This window comes from Vipera berus (genome assembly GCF_964194415.1).
Source record: "Vipera berus genome assembly, chromosome: 5".
NCBI lineage: Eukaryota > Metazoa > Chordata > Lepidosauria > Squamata > Viperidae > Vipera > Vipera berus.
The window spans coordinates 45132611-45153176 of record NC_138207.1 but is presented as its reverse complement, the minus strand read 5'-3'; the positions used below and the strand labels follow the sequence as shown (position 1 = coordinate 45153176).

Sequence of the window (20566 nt, the reverse complement as noted above, 5' to 3'; positions counted from 1 at the left end):
TCTTTCCCAGATCCTTCAATTAAAATCTTTGGTCAGAATAGTTTTTTAATCTGTTTCAGCTGATAATAGTCTATAATTGGTGAACTGATTAACTTCCTGCTTGATTGTATAATGTACATGCGTAGGACTGCCATTCTGCATTACTCAGAAACCAACTGGTACAAAATACTGCAGGTTAATCCTATAAATGCCAGTTTCGCCAGTTCTGAACTGTTAATATTAAATGTTTTACTTAAATACTGCTGATGAAGGAAAAAGAATGCTGACCTCAGTACATTAGGAGTGCTATTCCTGCAATATCCAGCTGCTTTTGTGAACGTTGCCACTTGCTTATTTTCCTTTTTTACTCTTCATTCCTGATTAATCATCTGATATCCGAGTTTCTCGCCTATTTTAGATTGCAGGAGACATCATAAATTCTTCGTGGAACGCATGTATAAGAATGAACTGGCAGGCTGCAGTGGTTAAAGCTAAGTAGGGGGTAGGATGCTTCCTCAAGAGAAGCCAAGGAGGTAGGATGATGGGGTGGAAAGACTTGGTGACTGGTGCTATGTGTCACCCCTTTGCCCCCCCTTCCCCTATTATCTCTGTATCCCTCACCAGTGCTGCATTAAGCTCCTTCTGTCACCCCGGATAGGGGGTGGGGATGGGAATGAATGACTGAGCTATCATCACGTGTGTGCTAGCCTCCTAAAGAAAAACGGATTGTCCAAAGTGTTGTATGAGGGAGGGAGTCTGACACTGAGAAGCGAGCGGGAAGTAACTCTCAGCTGGGGAAGGGCTTGCTGCAGAACTCCTCTCCTCCGCTGAGGCACCCCCACCCGCGGGTCCCGGTATCTCTCACTGCATCCTCGCACGGTCCTGCCGCCATGGCTTGGCCCTGCATCAGCCGAGTGTGCTGCCTGGCGCGCTTCTGGAACCAGATGGACAAGTCGGACCTGGCCGTGCCGCTCACCATCCACAATTATTCCGACATCGAAGAAGGGGCGGAGCCGGGCGGTGGGGGCAGCCCTCAACAGCCTCGGATCCCGTCAGGAGGCACCGCCAGCAGCCGACCCCAAGCCCCTCCGCGGGCAGCCTCTGCCCTGCCGGCGTCCGCGTCCGCCCCCTCGTTGCGGGACAGCCTGGTCGTTGTCAAGAGGCCGTCGAAAAAAAGCGGGGGCAGGCACCGGAAGGAGCCCTTCGCCGCAGAGACTCAGTACCAGCAGGATTTCCGAGCGTGGCCGCTGCAGAAGAGGGACACCCTGCCTTGCCTTGGGGAGTGCCGGAGAGTCGAGCCCACGCGGGCATCTCCGGCCGCGGGCGCCCCAGCCGCCTCTCCCCACGCTGAGATCCTGGCAGGGTCTCGAGTGTACGTGCTGCCGGCGGCTAGGCAGGAGGGGAGCAATAAGGACGCTGGCTCCAGACAGGTGTGGCCTTCCTCCTCGCCTCCAGGTATCGCCAGGACTTCTTACAGGTAACACCTTGAATTTTTGTCTGAGATCTAATTCCCCCCACCCCTGGGCTGCAGTCTTGACTTCCAGGCATAGCATTGCTTCATCTCTTCAGGCCACAACAGATTGTATGTATGTATGTATATATGTATGTATGCATGCATGCATGCATGCATGACCAACTGCTTGAATATGCTCAAATGTTTCAAGGCAGGCAAACTCAGGAGAATAAGAACCACTAAATTCTTTAGACAACTTTATTGATAGTAGGGTAATGTAACAATCTTAAAAGCCTGCCAAAGCAATTCTTCAGTTCTTCTGTAGCAGAATTAAGGCAGAGTCACTTTCTCATGTTTTTTTCTATCCCCTCACCGGGGAACTGTTTCTCAATGGTTTGGCTTCCTCTGTGCCAGTTGTGCTCCCTCCTCCATTTCATCCCAAATATATACTAAGCATGTTGTTATTTAGATTAATGTCCTGTCCTTTCTCCAAGAGCTCAAGTGGGTTTGTTGTCATGGTGGAAGGACAGTATATCATTTTTTGTTTTCTCTATATAGTTCATATGTAACCAAATTGGCACTATGAATATACTTTCAATGGATCAGGCATTGTATTTAGCTATATGTAATTTACATTCTATGTAATATTCTATTACGACTTTGATATTTATATCCTGGCTTTTCTCAGAAAGCTTAGCAATGCATATAATCATCTCTCCTAAACATATTAGTTTTACAGTGAACATGGACTTAATATGGAAATGATTGGGCTGAAGTCACCCACTGACTTTCATAGCTAAGTTGGAAACTGAATCATTCCTTTCCTGGTCCAACTTCTTTAATACATGTGCAGCATTTAATCATTCTTTGTTGTGAAAATAGACCTGTTTAATATTTGGATCTGAGATTTCTAGAAGAGCTCAGGCTTAGGTAGGAGAAAATTGAAAAAAAATCCTGAATAGAGGCAGTGGCATGCCACTTTCACACTGTAATCAAGAAAACATGGCTCTCTGTATTGTCACCTGAAGTTAAACTTGATAGTAGTGAACTTGTTGCCTCTGCTTGAAAAATAAGGTCCATTAGGCATCCAGTCTATCTGGACACAGCAACATTTGTGTCCAGATAATTCTTTCTCACAAATGCTTATTAAATAAATAATATATGAAATAGTCCAGGAATCAGGGACTGACCATTTATCAAAATGAGGAAATGTAAGTAACAGTATCAGGACACTAGCTCCACATCCTATATGCTGCTTTATTATGTTATAATGTAAGTACAAAGGTCAGAATTTGAATTGTGCAGTCATAATGCAGATATCAACATTTGCCCCCCCTGTGAATGTCCATGCCAATCTTCATAATCTGATGGAATGTGATTTCTAGAGTTCAACCACTGATAGACATACAGGTTTCAGACAAGGCAATCTTACATTTGCTATGTGCTCTCCTAAGCACCCTTAGTCCTTTCGACATTTGCATAATACTTTCAAATGACATTTGCAAAATACTTATAATCCCTGTTCATTCTATTTTCATTTTGTGAGGGTAAATAAGGAAAATACATTTTAAAATACATTGTGCATGCTTTTGTAACTTTCTGTATATGATGAGAAAGCAGAATTAGTTTGTCTTTTCTTTTTCAAAGCAGCAGCATCCACTTAACTTTCACTTTGCAAATTCATTTTAGACATGAACATCACCCATGGTCTGCAGCAAAACCATCCAAGCCTACAAAGACAACACAGGGGTTCATTATTCCAGAAGATCACTTTGTGCAAGAATCTAGCTACAAGTCAGACTTTAAGGTAAATGTGCTTTACAAAACTTTTGGAATGAAGAAATTTGCTAATGTTTGACCAGTAAAAAACAGATCACTAAAAGAATGGTATGTTTGAAAGAAATGCTTCAAAGCAATAAATATTAATAGAAATTACTAAATTTAATTAATATCTATTAATACATATTAATATAAATTTGGAAATCAATAGAAATTGAAGTTAGGAAAGGTGTTTTGATTTAGCAGAAGCAGTCCTATGGACATGATCCATTTACTTTGAATTGAATCCCAATTTAAGCAATACTAATTTTGGGGCCCGCTTGTCATTTGGAGCCACTTGCTGATACATGATACATAGAATTACTACCAAAACAAGGTCAGAATATATAATTTGAACTTTAAGATTTAATTGTATGCAGCACAGTCCTTTGCCATAATATCTAAGCTTTAAATGAGATCACATTTAGCTCAGTGACCTCTTCTCTTATGTAAATGAGCACACAATTAATTATTGTAATTTTAGTTTTTCCATTATTAGTAAAAGGGGGCATTTGTAGGAGATGACCAGGCTGTGCCTGAAGGAAGGGTGAAGCGCATCATCAGTCTCCAGTCCCTTTGCACCCACAAGAGATCTAAGTCCAGCTCATCTTGAATTCTGCTGATTCTTATCTACCGCCAAGTTGCTTTGACCATTAGTAGTTCAGATTCTTGTACAGAATGTTAGCATGCAAAAAACCCCAACCCTGCATTCATCTGAACCACCTTAACTCCTGATTTCCTGTGCTTGACAGCATTTTAAAAACCAGGTTAATACAAATTAGCACGTCACACAATTCTCATAAACATCAAATATTATAAAAGAGTAGAATTGCAAAAAAACAAAACCCCAATTAAACATCTTTAAGAATGCAGTATCTCTATTAAGGTAATGTCCTAAAGTTTAATTAATTTGTCCCTAAAGCACTTGTTGTGAGAGCAAATACATTTAATAATACTCTTGTCCATCATTTAATATAATTTTAGTTAAATTAGACTATACTTATCTAAAATATAAAAAATCTATCTTGTTTTAATATTGGAAAAATTTTCTATCAATGGAATCATAGAATCATTTCATTCAAAAGTACGCTAAATACACTAGAGATCCATAAGATAAGATTTATAGATAATAAGCAACTTTGTAATTTTTCTTTCTTTTAATATATGACTACAAAGTCTGGACTATGAATGTCAAATGTGTGAAAATTACTAGATGAAAGCAAAGGATTTTCTGTATCTCTTTGCTGCTATTTAATGATGTTCCCCATACACTGAATCCATATACGGTGACTCTGGCCTTAAGTGAGACATCATAGTTTTTATTTGATATTTTTTTAAAAAAGCTTTTCTCTTTGAAATCAGCCAAACACCCACCAAAAAGGGAGGCTGGTATACTAGTAAAGATAGCTAACCTGATATAATGGGACCCTGCCAATTTTTCACCAGGGACAGTAGGAGTCTGGGTCAGCCGTATCATGTAGCCTAGCTAAAACTACCGTATACCACTGCAGAGATTCACATTTGATTGACCCATTAAGAATGTATATTCTTAAGAATTTTTAAGGATACAGGAAGTAAAGCGAGAGCTGATAGAAGATCTAGAGAATTTGTTTCCAGATCTATACAAGATAGCGTTACTGGGCAGTTAAGAAATGGAAAATAAGGATACAAGACATATTTCCAGACATATAGTATCACAAACACACTTATCTGCATAGTAAATAAGTGAAATTTAAATACATGTAAATGGCTTTAAAATTATGGTTCTTTTAAAAACAAAGTTGCACCACCAAAAATGTATACTATAATCTGACCTATAGAACATTAATTTAAATAGCTCTGATATTATGAACATAGAAAGTTTGTTTTCTAAATTAGTAATAATGTAAAATTATGTTTCTTGTATTTGTTGAAATTTGTTTTTCCTCATTGTCTTATATCAATTATTATCCATTAATAATGGACAGGCTCACACTTCTGAAAAGACTTTTTACTCAGTTCTTCGAAAAATAACAGTAATGAAGTATGTGCATGCATATTAATCCATAATGACCGGATTAGTTCAAAATTCAGCATGTTGTGTCTTATGTATCCACAAGTCATAATTTTGTGCCTTGCTATTATTTGTGCACAAGACTATTTCTACCGGCATCAGAATATTTAATTTGGATTTTACCTCATACTGAAACTGTTAACTACAATGTAAATACATATCCATAAGCAATAACTTAAATGTCATATATGTAAGGGGTTGAGATATTATGTAAGTTTGTGTGTGTGGATATCTGAGGGACTGTTTGCTGGGTTTGAAGAAGCTTATATCCTATTTTAACACTATTAATTTTTTAAAAAAATTCAAGGGGTAATCTGAATAAAATCTGCAATTCGAAACATGATAAGGGATTTTGAGGGATTATCTGCTCTCTCTAACCCACCTGGTACTTGCATATGGGAATCACAGACAAGTCAAAATCAGTTTAAATGCATTACTTATCTGGTGGCCGGATAGATCATCCTCAGGCTGGCAAGCCATGTGCAGGAAATAATATTTTTAATTCCTTCAACAGAAGAAATACTATCAAACAATGTAGGTCAGCTTTCTTCAACCAGTCATTCTATAGGTATATTATTGGGCTACAATATCCATCATTTCCCAGTATTATAACCAGTCCTCAGTGTCTTTTCCTTTTTCTCTCTAGATTCCAGAAGCAAAGACAAAGTTTTCTTCAAATCCTTCTGCTGTTTTCCAGGCGCCATCTCACATCCTTAGTATATGAATCTGGATCATGATCATTTTCTGTTCAACCAGCTTAAGGTTGTGAAAATGAACAGCTATGCAACTTTGTAAGTGCTCGTGAGATAAAAGTAAAAGATTATTAAGCAGACATAGTAATTATCAGAATTCATAAATTTAATATGAATATGTGAATCATAAATACTTGAATCTGAATTGAAGACAGTCTAACTTACTGGAAAGAATGACCTAGATTCATAGAAATATCCTCATTACCATTAGCTAGACTTGGCTCCCATTTGAAACACTGACAAAAAGGCAATATTTGAAGCAGTATGCTGATTCTTAAGTAAAAAATACACTGTATAAAATGCATCATTAATTTTCCACCTTCATTAAATTCATGGTCATTTTACTAAATAGTCCCTAAAACGATTTGGGTAGATTTTGAATTTTTTTTACTTCTTGTCACTCACCTTTAAATGAGTCTCATACTTTTAAAGACATTTTAATGCCACATTATTGAGAATCATTATATTAAAGAGAATCCTTAAATCTGAGTTTTATTTTATTTTAATTACAATTATTTTGCAAAAGTAATTAAAGCATCATAGCAATGGAAGTGGAGTTGGGCTGAGTAGCTTTGGTCGCTTATATTATGTATGTCCTTCAGCCACCTGCCAAGTTATTTAAACACAAGCACCCTACAGGGATCAATTCTTTTTCCCCCCCACTTAATTTCATTATTTCATTTTTTAAATTTTTACACTGCTCAACTTCCAGAAACTCTAGGAAATTCACAGGTTAAAAACATGAAGAACAAAGAAATAATACATGATAAAAACAAAGAGAAGATAAAACAAACCCAACAACAAAGCAAACCCACATGACCCAAAGTGGGACTTCAATAACAAAGCCAGTTTTCCAGGGATCTCCAAAACAGCAGGATGGAAGCCATCCAGATCTCTGGGGAGGGGAACCTCATTCCAGAGAGCAGTTGGTACAGCAAAGAAGGTGCCCTTTTAGAGTCCCAACAGAGGGCATTGTTTAATCAAAGGCACTAGATCACCCCAACCCTGTTGGATCAAATTTGGCTGAGCAGGTACTATAGGACATAGGCACAAACAGTGCATATAGTATTCATTCTGAGTTATTTAATGTGCTTTCCATCTTCCCTTGTTTGTTACATAGCATTTTACTGTTGGAATTTAGCTCAAGGACACTTAGTCCTGCTAGATCTTTTCTGGTAAAAGGTGACCCAGCCACTGTTTATGAAAACTTGAAGCAAAGGTGAACTCACCACTTTATGCATCAGCCAGTTCCATTATCGATAGATCAGTCAGATCTGCATCTTTAAGCTATATGAAGATTATGTTCCTGTTCTCAGTTGCCTCTTTTGTAAGCTAAACCTATCTAGATCCTTTCACTGTTCCTCAATGTTCAGTCAGCCATCACTATTTAGGGCTTGATTTCCAGATCCCTAACCATATTTGTAACCTTCTTCTGATCTCATTCCAATTTTTCTCTCTCCTTTGTGCTGCCCAGAACTGGATATAGTGCTCCAGGTGGGTTCTGATCAGGGAAGAGTAGAGGAATCAACAATTGCTTCCAGTCAAATGTTGGCTGGTTTTTTTGTGGTTCTGGAAGAAAAGGAAAAACATCTTTTAGAGTCTTGATACTATTAGCCTAATTATGTACTTTCTTCAGAAAATTTTAGTATGTATTGCTTCAAGAGGATTGCTTGTCAATATTGTTTTTTCTTTTGGTGAAGGTGTTCCCTTTACTTACGGCTTTCTGATATCTTTTGTTCATTTTTTTCCCCTAGGCTGTTTTCCTGAGTCCTGTTGTTGGTCATGTGAGCCAAAGTGCAATCTCCTTTATGGCTGTATGACCAATGTGTAGCACGTCTATCACACTCACACCAACACATTCCCAAATGAAAGTCTAGTTTTTACTGTGAAGTTTAAAAAGTGGGTATGACTAAGAAGTATTACAAACCATCCTGTTTCTTTTCTGAGCCAGAGAGACCCCTAAATCATGCTATGAAATGAAAGCAGGATGTTTTAAAAGTGAGGTTGCTTTATTTATTTATGCTCTGGCCATTATAGAGAAAAGGTTGTTTATATTAATGTATGCCAAATAAGAAACACGGCTAAAAGTACAACACACAGCCAGAGGATCACGGCCTCATCAATGTTCCCTGATTTATGTACATAGAATTAACTGATCTTTAACAAGCACACTTTTTCCTGGAAGTGTTTTTTTTTCAGTCTTGATAATGTTTTCCTGAAGACTCCATTTCACTGAGAATTCAGTTATTAAATTCTGGGAAGAAAACTCCTCAAAGGCAGTAGAGGCAACTGCAACTAGTATTCTCATTTTCTTGGGGTCTAGTAGCCCTTACTACTTTGGGTTAAGTATTGAATATTGCACTAGGCCAGACATTAAAGCAATGGCTGAGATAATTTGTTTAATGTGTATGTAAATTTTGTAAATAGGAAAAATTATCGTTTTCCAAAAGAAAAAAGTGCATGCTTAATATGATTTTATTTAACATTCATATTTTTGAGTATGCAAACTAGAAAATGATTTGCCTTGAAAAAGTAAAATCACTGCTTGCTGCTAAGGAAGTATGTGTTATATATGTTATAGTATAATTTCCAGAGAGACAATTTGACTCTTTCATTTTGGAAGAGCACTTTTGTACAATATTGTAATTTTTGCTTAGACATTTTAAATACACTAGTTCTTAGTTCTCATTCATCCCTAATATTGCATATATTTAAGACAGGGTTTAACATAATAACCACCCCAACTTAATACATTGTTTCATTTATTTTTGCAGAAGTTACAATCATAATTTGTTGGTTTAATTCCAGTATACTTTTGTAAGCTTTTGATGGGCACATGAAATTTCTCATCTCAGCCCAGTGATGTCCCATTTCTGTGTATGCAGCATACAAGGCCCTTGCGAATTTTATACTGAATAATTCATATTTAACATTTCCTAGTTTAAAATGTGGCTAATAACATGCAGCCAATCTTTCAAATAAAAAAAAAACAGAAGTACAAGTAAAGTACTGTATAGTTTGGAGAAAATTGACTGTAGCGAATTGTTTTTTCATGAAAATTTTCTTAATTGTAATCATTCAGCTAAGATCTAAAAAGTTATTTACATTATCAGAAAGGTCTTAAGGGTTAGGGTATGTACTTGTTACATTTTTTTCATTCTTTGAATAAGAGGCGCTCTTGCCTTCCAGTAGTGCCATATCATAAATTGCTTTTGACAATATTTTATGTAGAAATCATTTTTCCTTATAGTAAAAGGCCTGCTGCTTGAGAATTATTGTTTCAAAATCTCTTTGAGCATGTCCACCCCGCCCCCCGGCTTTGGAACAATCACAATAATAAGGTACTTGTCTAGAAGGTAAATGACAACATTGTTCCTCCAGTAGTTATACGAGGCCAGTTTGCCAGATGAACCCAACACGCTGAAAGGATAAGGAGGAATGGGAAGGTGAAAAATACAATTTGTAGAAACACGTTCCAAATTGCAATCCTTGCATGTTGAATGTTTCTAGGTGAAATTCCTATTAATTTTGCTTGACGGATCTAATTTCTTTGAACATTAATTGGTTTAATTACTAAATGGACTTTTACTAAATGGAGAAAAGAAAATCACACTGCCTACTTGGTTACAGTTATTTTATTTCTTAAATAAAAAATACAGCAGAACATGATATTTGTATTTTATGGAATTAGATAATTTATTAAAATGTATTTTTGTCTACAGATTCTTTCTGCTGCAGTTTTTTGGTCTAATGGAAATCATTTGACTACTGAAAGATTTTGATGAACTAGGTTTACACTGAAGGACAATAATATAAAGTGTCATGTACTTTGCTTCCTGATCTTATCTACCCAGAGTGGAAAACTGTACATGTTTTCCTACATTCTGTAGTCTCCTTTCTAACACGGAACTAGGAATGACAAACCCTTGCTGAGAAAAGAGGGAGCATTATTCTGTAAAATGCAATTAATCTATACACATTTTCAAAAGAAATGGGAAGCATTATACCCATATAAAGTTTTGGCTCAAGGATGGTAAAATCAATTTAGGTGCAGAAAGGAACATAGAAGGATATGGGATGCAAGTGAAATGAAAGGATTAAGCAGCACAAAAAAGTACAAATGGATCCACCAGGTTTTGTGCCTTTGTCACTCATTATGAAGTCAGTTTGGATAACTGGATATTCTAAGCAGATAAGATACATGCAGTGTCTTATTTTGGGTTCTCTGGCTATATCCAAAAGACAATTTTAGAGATTTTAAAATGTAAGGAATAATACTGAAGGCAAACTCCACATATTCTTAGTATGGGGATAGGGGTGCAAATAGGTTCATGGTGAATATTTATTAGAAGTATTTGGTGCTTACCTATAGCTTCTTAATATGTGTTTCCAACATAAAAATATCAGGTATGTTACTTACCTATTACAATATTGCTGCAGAAAATTATTTTTTTAAAGAACAATATCAAAGTGATTGATGAAGACATGGAAATGTTGTTTTGATAAAGGATATGTCTCACTCTCCCCAGCACCTTTTACAGAAAACCATATAATCAAACAAGAGCTGAAACTCTGTGTAAATAGATCACAGATATTATATTAATTTAGAAAAGAAAAAACCCAACCCAAGAATATCCTGAAAATATGTAAGTTCTTAATGCATTAGCTTTAGGTATCATGTATTGTGATTGCGTAGCTGTAAGAATCTTTTATTGTAACCACAAATTATATGTAACACAGGTATAATACAGAAAATGGAAAACATTTTGATTAAATGGAAATAAAATCATAGCCAATCATACAAAGTCTAACCAAGATTAACCATGAAATTACTGTCTACTGCCTAGAAGATTCATGCAAATACAGAGATACTGTGGAATGTATATATATATATATGTGTGTGTGTGTGTGTGTGTGTGTGTATGTATATATATGTGTGCATATATATGTGTATATATGTGTATATATATATATATCTATATATATATATATGCACACACACACATATATATATATAATCAAAAGTCCATCCTCATAATTTATTATATAACTTGCATTAAATGTTCAAATTCGTTGTCATTTTATTCTAAACATTTCATTAATTATTTGATGCATGACTTTTGAACTTTCTAAGGTAGGTAATATTTCTCTGAAACAGTATTAATAAAACATTGTGATTGTCCCAGCTGGCCCTGACTTTTGGTACACTGTGTCTATATGTAGCCTAACTCCCGACTCTGTGTGTAAACAGTGATATTTAATCCCATGCAATATATATTTTAAGTAAATGAAGCCATTTTATTATCCTAGAATGTAGTTGCTATGGCAATATACATCCTGCAGCCATCACTGTATGAATTGTTAACGTTGGACTTGATTTTAAGGGGAAAAAGCTCTTACAGTTCATTACTTAGATACAAAATGCCTGTTAACTGAAAAGAACTAAATATTGAATCTACACAGGAGATATAGAATTATATGTATGCAGACCAATACTAGAGAAGCACAAAATAATAAAGATATTTCCTACCAGATTTATCATATCCTTGCCAGTACCAGAATACTACGGTGGACTTCTGCTAAATATGGAGTTCTGTGTATAGTTCTTTCAAGAAATGTGTTCCGTGTGTTCCTAGTATGGAATGTACTTCTCCTCAGCATATATATTTGAATGTGATATACAAATTGCTTGAGCACAGCAATAGAAAAACCAGCAAATTACTAGAACTGCACAGATTTAGAGTCCACAAATGTAACAGATGGGTTACAAGTAAAGTGAAGTCAATAACTAGCTCTGGTGTAGCATTTCTCTTTTTCTTCTCATGGCTCCAATGTTGAGCCATGCAAAATGCCATGTAAACTTTATTAAAAGGAGTAATGATGGAGGCTCATCCAGAGAATGCTGGCTCTGTTAATGTTTGTGCTCTGTTTGAATTATGATTATGAAGATAGTACTGTAGTAGTACAGCATACCAAGTGAAATCCAGTTCCCATGTTATATTTTAATCAGTTTTGAATATTATGGTGCAGCTTGGCTTGACAAAATGGAAATTGCAACCATCTCTTCATGTAAGAAACTTGGGAATGAAAACTAGACATAAGTCACTCCTTCATTTTCCTTGTTCACTTTAAAAGCTGAAAATGAAGATAAAAATCTGAATATTGTTTCTTCAGAGTATTTTTAGTTTTGTAGTATGTTTTCTATATAACTCAATTTAGCATAAACATGAAGCAGTAAACAAAACAAAGTGCTTACATCATACTGTACTTAATAAAGATGATTTATTGTAAAGGTATATCAGACAATTATACATTATAATACATATGATGATAAGGGTTTAAGTTGGTAATCAACATGGACAATAATAGTCCTCAAGTATTTGAAGAAGCTATTCTAGGAAAAAGAATCTAGGGTGTAGAATTAGACTGTTTCAATTAATGAAGTTCAAATAGTATAATGTTGTATATCAGTCTAATATAATAGCAACTCTCTCACTTTCCAAATGAAGATATACCCAAACTACAAGTCAAATCTGAAATACCACACACTTTAAAGGGTGAGATTTTATGAATACCTGCTTTGCTAACTCAGAACATCAAATTATTTTTATTATATTATCACTGATTTAAGTGATGTAGGATTTTTTTGTTTTTGCTGAGATTTATTTTCAGCAAAGAAAGCTTCCTGATAATACACATGAAAAGGAAGCCTATTAATCCCAAGAAGCTTCTTAGTGAGGATATAGTATAACTGCTTGAAGTCAATTTCACTTTAGTCAACTCTGAGAATTATCTTATTCTATTCCCTAAAGTTTTGTTACTTTAACATGATTAATTCCAGTTAAGATGATATAGCAAAGGCTCCGTCTCCTTGTGACCATGTCCATTTAAAGAAAAGAAATATATGAACCTAGGGAAAGGCAAGACTTGTTCCTTTAACAGTATACCATAGCTTAGTATATCTGAACTAGTCTATCATTATGCTTATCCATTTAATCGCATTCCCAGAGGCTGCCAGTCCATATCCACGGGTTATATTAAACTGCAAAATGTATCACCGAAAACTTTCTGTGATAAGTAACTTCCATACTAAATCATGATACCTGCAACTTAAGTCACGGTATACTATCTTTTAACTTGCACAGCATATTTAGAGCCAGCTGCCACTAATATCTGACAGGTGAACTTAAAATTGATTTTTAAAAAAGCCTTTTCTTAAAAAATATTTTAAAATGCTTTCTTTTCAAAAATAAAAAACTCAGTTGAAACATTTGATTTGTAGCACTCAAGTTAACTTAGTCTCTACAATGTAAACAGGCATCTGGACACAAGTAATTTGGGCCATTATCTTTATTCAAGCTTTATGTAGCTTTTCAGTCCACGTCACTGTTCATCATTCAGTATTCCCATATGCTTATTTGTAAGGAAGTCCATAAAGGGAATGTTACAGATAGCTTGGTGAATGTTCATCATTGTGATCTCTCTTGGAATCCTGCAGAGAGAAAATGCAGATGGAATGCAACCTGTGAAGCATTTATGTGCTATTTGGTGAAGCAAGAGATAAGGAAGAACTCCAACTTTCCCCAGCCTGATGTCCTCCAGACTTGTTGGATTATACTTCCTATTATTCACAATAAGTAGCACATAAAGGGATTTGTGTTTCAGTATATCTGGAATATCAGGCAAAGACAGCTATAAATGTGCTTTAAGTGCACTATAGTTGTCTTGATAATAAACAATTGCTTCAATTATCATTAAGTAACCATTTCAGCTTCCTTACAATTATATAAGCAGTACTTTATTTAAAAAACCTACACAGACATAGTTTAAAAATTTTCTACATATTTAAAACAGTTCATATAGGAATATAGAAAGTTATTTTATATCATGTAAAACTATTCCGTATATCAAATCCTTATACCGTATATACTTGAGTATAAGCCGAATTTTTCAGCCCACTTTTTGGGCTGAAAAAATCCACTTCGGCTTATACTCCAGTGAACAAAAAAAAAGAACTTCCACCCCCCAGTTTGGAGAGCTGCTGCTTTCATCAAACATGGACGAAGGCAGCAGCTCTCCAAACGGGCTGCGGCGGTTTGGAGAGCTGCACGCGCAGCTCCGCCACCACCTCTGCAAGCCTCCGCTGAGAGAATGGGGCGGTGGAAGCTTGCCACCCATTTTCTCGGCAAAGACTTCTTTCGGGGGATGCAGCCTCTGTCACCCCCTTCTCTCAGCTGGGCAGCTGAGAGAAAGGGGCGGCAGAGGCTGCATCCCCCGAAAGAAGTCTTCGCCGAGAAAATCTCAGCGCCCATTTTCTCGGCGAAGACTTCTTTCGGGGGATGCAGCTTCTGCCGCCCCTTTCTCTCAGCTGCCCAGCTGAGAGAAGGGGGTAACAGAGGCTGGATCCCCCGAAATAAGTCTCCGCTGAGACGAGAGAACGAGGCGTTGGAGCGCTCCGCGAAGTATGGGGCGGGGAAGCTTGCTGCCCATTCTCTCAGCGGCGAAGACTTCTTTCGGGGGGATCCAGCCTCTGTCACCCCCTTCTCTCAGCTGCCCAGCTGAGAGAAGGGGGTGACAGAGGCTGGATCCCCCGAAAGAATTCTCCACCGAGATGAGAGAACAGGGTGGCAAGCCGCCGAGAGAATGGGGCAGTGGAGCGCTCCGCCGAGAGAATGGGGCGGCTTGCTGTTTTCTCGGTGCAGCACGGCAGAGGCTGGATCTCCCGAAAGACGTCTCTGCTGAGATGAGAGAACGGGGTGGCAAGCTGCCGAGAGAATGGGGTGGCTTGCTGTTTTCTCGGTGCAGCACGGCAGAGGCTGGATCTCCCGAAAGACGTCTCTGCTGAGATGAGAGAACGGGGTGGCAAGCTGCCGAGAGAATGGGGCAGTGGAGCGCTCCGCTGAGAGAATGGGGTGGTGGAGGCTTGCTGCCCATTCTCTCGGCAGAGACTTCTTTCGCGAGATCCAGCCTCTGCCGTGCTGCACCGAGAGAACAGCAGGCCGCCCCATTCTCTCGGCGGCTTGCCACCCCGTTCTCTCATCTCAGCAGAGACGTCCAGCTGCTGCATTTCCCAGCCTCGGCTTATACTCGAGTCAATAACTTTTTTCAGTTTTTTGGGGTAAAATTAGGGGTCTCGGCTTATACTCTAGTCGGCTTATACTCAAGTATATACGGTATTTACTTTTGACTGATAACAAATTCCTGAAGTTTGTTTTTTTTTTTCATTTGCCCTGATTCCATAACTGATTAAAAATGAGGGATGATCCTGGGAATTTCTACATGGCAAGCAAGTTAATTTTATTTCAAACCATTTCTGAGGATGGAATCTGAAGAAGTTGTTCAGCACTTCCGTGTCCCCCTGCATTTCTTTCTTCTATGGCCAGTGAAACCATTGTAAACTGCTCAGTTTCAAAAACAGATTCTAACATAATACTGAGAGAATAGGATAAAACCTCAAACGCAAAACTATTGAGCCAAAACGTGGAACAATACCTTGTCATTGCTCAGGAGTCTTTTGGAAATCTACCATATTTAATAGTGCTATTCTATTTTAAAGTATTTTCTCTAAAGCAGGTGAATGTTAGAATCTGGATTTGTACCTCATTTGTAGTTCACAGAACCCAAAGGGTAGGAATATTGGAAGATATGAACTTTGGAGAGAACTTTATAAAATAGATAAGATTGATTTATACTTCACAGAAAGTACAAATAATGGTATAGGATTGGAATGGTAAAGGGTCTCCTGCTTGAGCTAGGGGTTGGACTAGAAGACCTCCAAGGTCCCTTCCAACTCTGTTATTTTATTAATTGTCATTGAAGATTTAACAAAACTCTGTGAGATACAAAAAGGAATAAACGAGGGATGCCAACCATCTTTTATTTTGGTACCATGGTGGCGCAGTTGTTAAAATGAGGTATTTCAGGCTAATTCTGCTGACTGCCAGCAGTTCAATTCTCACTGGCTCAAGGTTGATTCAGCCTTCCATGCTTCTGAAGTTGGTAAATGAGGACCCAGACTGTATTCATCCAATTCTCTCATTTTATCTTATATCTTTATTCAATATTGCAAGAATAGCAATAGCACCAAGATATACCACTTCATAGTGATTTACGACCCCCTCTAAGCGATTTACAGAGTCAGCCTATTGCCCCCAACAACCTGGGTCCTCATTTTACCAACCTCAGAAGGATGGAAGGCTGAGTCAACCTTGAGCTGGTTAATACTGTATATATATTTAGAACGTAGATGTGGAAGTTAAGCAAGTATACCTGTTCCGAGGAGCTGCCTGGTAGCCAATTGCCAGTGCTTCTCTTAGAATGTCGTTGACCAACTGTTCTGTAGCCTGTTGTAGAGTGCATATCAGAAATAAATAATGTAGAGATGGATGAATGTTTTTAAGTAACAGAGGACATATTTCAGAATATTTTACACCTCAGAATCCTGTGCATAAAATAAAACTTATTTTAAGTAGCCTATGGTGGATTTCTTCAAACTGTTCTACAGTTTCAGAAACATAACATTGGGAAAGCTCTGGATCCCATCAAGTAACAAATCAAGTTGCCGCTCCTATTCCTACCTGCTGGAATAACATCCCCTGCTGGAATAACATCCCCTGGAGGTTTGTTTACTTCCAGTCATACTGTCCTCTAGAAAAGCTCTAGAAAACTGTTTTTCCCAACACCATGAGCAAAAGTCTCACAATTGTGATCCCAACTGGACAAAGCTAGGTTGTGGAAACATTTTGTATTTCTCCCTTCCCCACTCTCCCCCTCATGCACTGTATCTCTGAATTTGGTTTTGAATGACTACTTTCATGGTATTGCTGTATGCTGCTTTGAGCCTTTTGATTTGACAGCTTTATACATCCAATAAATTTCAAATCATTATTAAAATAAAGATACACAAGACATTATCATCACCTTGTTCTACCTGCAGCCAATGCCTCTCACAGCTTAAGTTAAATCTCTGTATTTGACTAAGACTACTTTAACATTGAGAATTTTGTTAACAGCTTACCTTTAAAATCATATCTTCTATTATAAAAGCGTATATATTTTTGTGAAGTTCCACAGGTGGAAAGGAAATTCCTATCTATAAAATGAGAGGATATGTTCATAATTAACTTCACAGAAATGTATCTCCTTCAGAAGTTAAAACAACTCTTAGAACTGGTGATAGCAGTTCCATTTAAAATATAATAGGAATAGATTGCTGTATGTTTAGAATTGTAGTCTTTAGAAAATTAGCATTTTGTTCTGAAATTTTAAAGTTGTATCCTTGCTTTACAAAATGCAACCATTCAACTATTTTGTAAACTGAAGAATCACTAAATACGTTTGTGTGTGTGTGTGTGTGTGTGTGTGTGTGTGCGTGCACATAAACTGAATCATATTCAATTCTACTTTAGCTGCTGAAAAGAATCTTGCAACTTTGGCACTTCACGTGGACTAAAATTATTATAAAAAGGTAAGAGGATTATGTAATTTCAAATTCAACATTTGCTGTTTTTTAGTGCAACCGCAGACAGTTCCACTCAGGTAAGAATTTAAACCAATTATTTTGGGGTTCCAATTATGCTGATTAAAGAATGTTTGAGTGCTTAGCTGGAGTTCTAAGTCTGATGACTAACAGTTCTGTGGCAAGTTTGTGATCCTGACTTCCTAGAACTGAACATTTTTTTTCTAATTGTGAAAGCAATTGGGGAATAAAACTATAAAAGGACATTCAAGACCTAGCTTGTTTAAGAGAAAGGTAATGCAACTGGCAACCATTCTAAATATTACTTATATTAAATCTCAAGATAATGACAAAATTACGTTTTAAAAATCTTTTAAAAATTTACCTGTTGAGCAGTCTCACGCACAAAATCAGATGTAGACTGTGGTGCTAAGTAGAATTTAGCCTCTTCTTGTGTCTCTTCCTGTTCCTTTTTAATGTTTACTTTCAGAGGTTCAGTAATGTTAAGAATGTCCACTTCCTCATCATTGTCTGATTCTTGTTTGAGGAGCTGCTCTAGTTCTATGAGCTTTTGACACAGCTCTTCCCCAGTGGTATAAGAAGATGAGCATTCTTTTCCATGTAGCAATTAGGCACAGAAGACAAGATTAGCAAATAATTTATATAAAGTGACATGCAGTTCATTGCAAATAAAACAAATTCTAGTTGCTATAACCTGAAACTTAAACTCCCAATCCTCTACTATCCAAATATCTCTCAGGTTTCAATCATTATATGAAAAGAGACCACTAAAAATATTAACAAAAATATCTGTAAATTCAGAATTGTTAGCTTTGGTGTTGAAGACATGGAGCACACTCAATTCAATGAAGTATGAATGTGTATCTGTATCTATTTCTCTCTGTGTAACAGTCACTAATAAGAATACTAATATGTCATTGGCAACTATGATGGGTAATCCATACCACTGGGTTTAAAAAAAACATGTTTGTCATATTTCCCTTGTTTCAGGACCACAGTAACATTTATTTCATTTATTGATTCATTCATTCACTCATTTCTCCTGAACCTCCAGAAACCAGTCACAAATAATAAAAGTAGCCCCACAAAACTCAGAAGGCAATGTTGTTGTTGTTAGCTGCGAAGTCGTGTCCGACCCATCGCGACCCTATGGACAACATTCCTCCAGGCCTTTCTGTCCTCTACCATCTTCTGAAGTTCATTTAAGCTCACAGAAGGCAATACCCCACTTTAAAGGAAAACTATTGAATATATTGTTTTTATACATGGTCCTAAAAACACATACTGAATCATCTAGGCAAAACTGATTCTGGCTTTAGGAGACCAAGATGGAAACCTAATCCTATATTTTCATTCTATAAATTATGCCAAAATAAACCTTTTGGTGTTCTGAAACCAGACTCTTTACCTGGCTCATTGTCTATTTGGGTTAGCACATCCTCTATGGAATCCTCATTCGTAAAGGTTTCTGGGTCAGGTGGTGTATAGCCATGGAAGCGACACCAATGTACAACCTGCTTTGTTTTCAGAGGGACAATGCTGTGAAATTTAGGATACTTTTCTATGATTTCTTGAAGGATTTTCCGTATTGTCAAGGCTCTTTGCCACTGCAGATGAAAAAAGGAAGAAGAAAAACAAGAGTTAAATAGAATCAAATATGTATATATCTTTCATTATAGTTATATCATAGTCTTTTAATTCAATGGATCTGTGTGCATTGTAAGAGCTAAGTAAAACTGTAGATAACTATTATCTCCCAAATGGTGACCAGGTGATCCTCTACTGCTTAACTGATGCTTGTCAAAGTCACATATAGCAACAATGGGACCTGTGGTGCATATGTTTGTGTGCACATGTTAAATTGTTCCAAACAGATGAATGACTTCTGTTAATAGATGATCTCACTGTTCTAGCCATTCTATATTTTGTCTTTGTAGCTCTAGTTATACTTTTTTCCTTCTAAAAACTCAGGAATTGAAAACTGTTTTAGGGCAAATTCTGTTTTTGTTTTCAGCTTGTTACATCAGAGGGCAGTACAATCTTTCCTGGAACGCTTCCTTGTTTTTCATCACGGTGCTCGCAACAGAAGATTCGTTTTGTCATGAAGAACAGAGACATTAAAAGCAAATTTAAAAACACCCTTGAAAGAATGACAACATAAATGTAACATTGGGGGAAAAGTTGCAATTTCACACAAAAGATCTGGATTGTATAATGTTAAAACAGGACATGGAACTTTAAGTTTGGTTACATTTTATTTAGCCAAGTATTATTAAATCTCTGCAAAACTGGCTTTGTATTAAATGCGAGAAATAATTTTTTTAATGATTTCTAGGGATTTTAAAAATCACCTTTCTAAAGGACAGCTTTCAGTCATACATTTCCCTGAGGCTTAAATTCGACTTAACAGAATACATTAAAATTACCTCAGCAGCTCTTCGTTTTCCAATATTCCAGGTATAATATTGTTTGACAGAACTGGCACAGAAAGGATTGGCATCTTCAGCTAAAAAAGCAGAGAAAGGAACACCAAACGCTTTAGATTTTTAATAACCATGAAAATGAATATATTATATGGCAAGCTATTTCTGAACATCTGAGAACATAGTTTAAATCAAAATATGCTACTTATTAATAAAATCAGGAAGTGCCTTGTGAAAAAATTGAAAAGCCTTTAACCCTGATTTAAAACAAATATTAAATCAGAAAGAACACTAAGAGATATTATCATAGCTATTTGAACAATAGGTAAATAACAGGGGTAGTGTTTGTGACATAAGACAATTTTCCAGCCTTTTGGAATTACTCAGAAAGATGGAGGCTCCTGAGCATAAAAAACAGCAGCAAAACAAATTACTAGAAATGATTTGGAGAAGGAAAAGTAGGAGCCTGAATGAAGTCAGTATGGAAACTAGGTACATGCAGTGGCTTGTTTATTTCAAGAATACTAAGTCTCAGCATGTAAAGTGTCAATTGCTATTAAAACACCTATTTTATTTTATGTATTTTAATGTGGATGAAAATAAAGCCAG

General features: G+C 36.8%; 2 protein-coding genes and 1 long non-coding RNA gene across 4 annotated transcripts in view; 2 read left to right on the top strand and 1 right to left on the bottom strand.

The window, feature by feature from the left end:
* Positions 1-869: 869 nt before the first annotated feature.
* MAP6D1 (MAP6 domain containing 1) lies at positions 870-6433 on the top strand (the record flags this gene model as incomplete). The annotated part of the gene is made up of 3 exons (XM_081328247.1): positions 870-1456; positions 3122-3239; positions 5950-6433. The coding sequence occupies 3 exons, from the start codon at positions 870-872 to the stop codon at positions 6025-6027; spliced, it is 783 nt and encodes a 260-aa protein (XP_081184373.1). The 3' UTR covers positions 6028-6433.
* A 4025-nt stretch (positions 6434-10458) lies between these two features.
* Positions 10459-19946, top strand: LOC308668411. The gene is made up of 3 exons (XR_014026509.1): positions 10459-10701; positions 17464-17522; positions 19549-19946. It is a non-coding gene; the product is annotated as an uncharacterized lncRNA (long non-coding RNA).
* YEATS2 (YEATS domain containing 2) overlaps positions 11982-20566 on the bottom strand; it is a 47536-nt gene continuing 38951 nt past the window's right edge. For both annotated transcript variants that reach the window (XM_081328288.1, XM_081328289.1), the window contains 6 exons: positions 19961-20040; positions 18943-19141; positions 17899-18125; positions 17073-17147; positions 16325-16398; positions 11982-13547 (listed from right to left, as the gene is read on the bottom strand). In XM_081328288.1, coding sequence (XP_081184414.1) covers positions 13439-13547; positions 16325-16398; positions 17073-17147; positions 17899-18125; positions 18943-19141; positions 19961-20040 — 764 coding nt within the window. In that variant the 3' untranslated portion in view covers positions 11982-13438. The remainder of the gene's footprint in view (positions 13548-16324; positions 16399-17072; positions 17148-17898; positions 18126-18942; positions 19142-19960; positions 20041-20566) is intronic.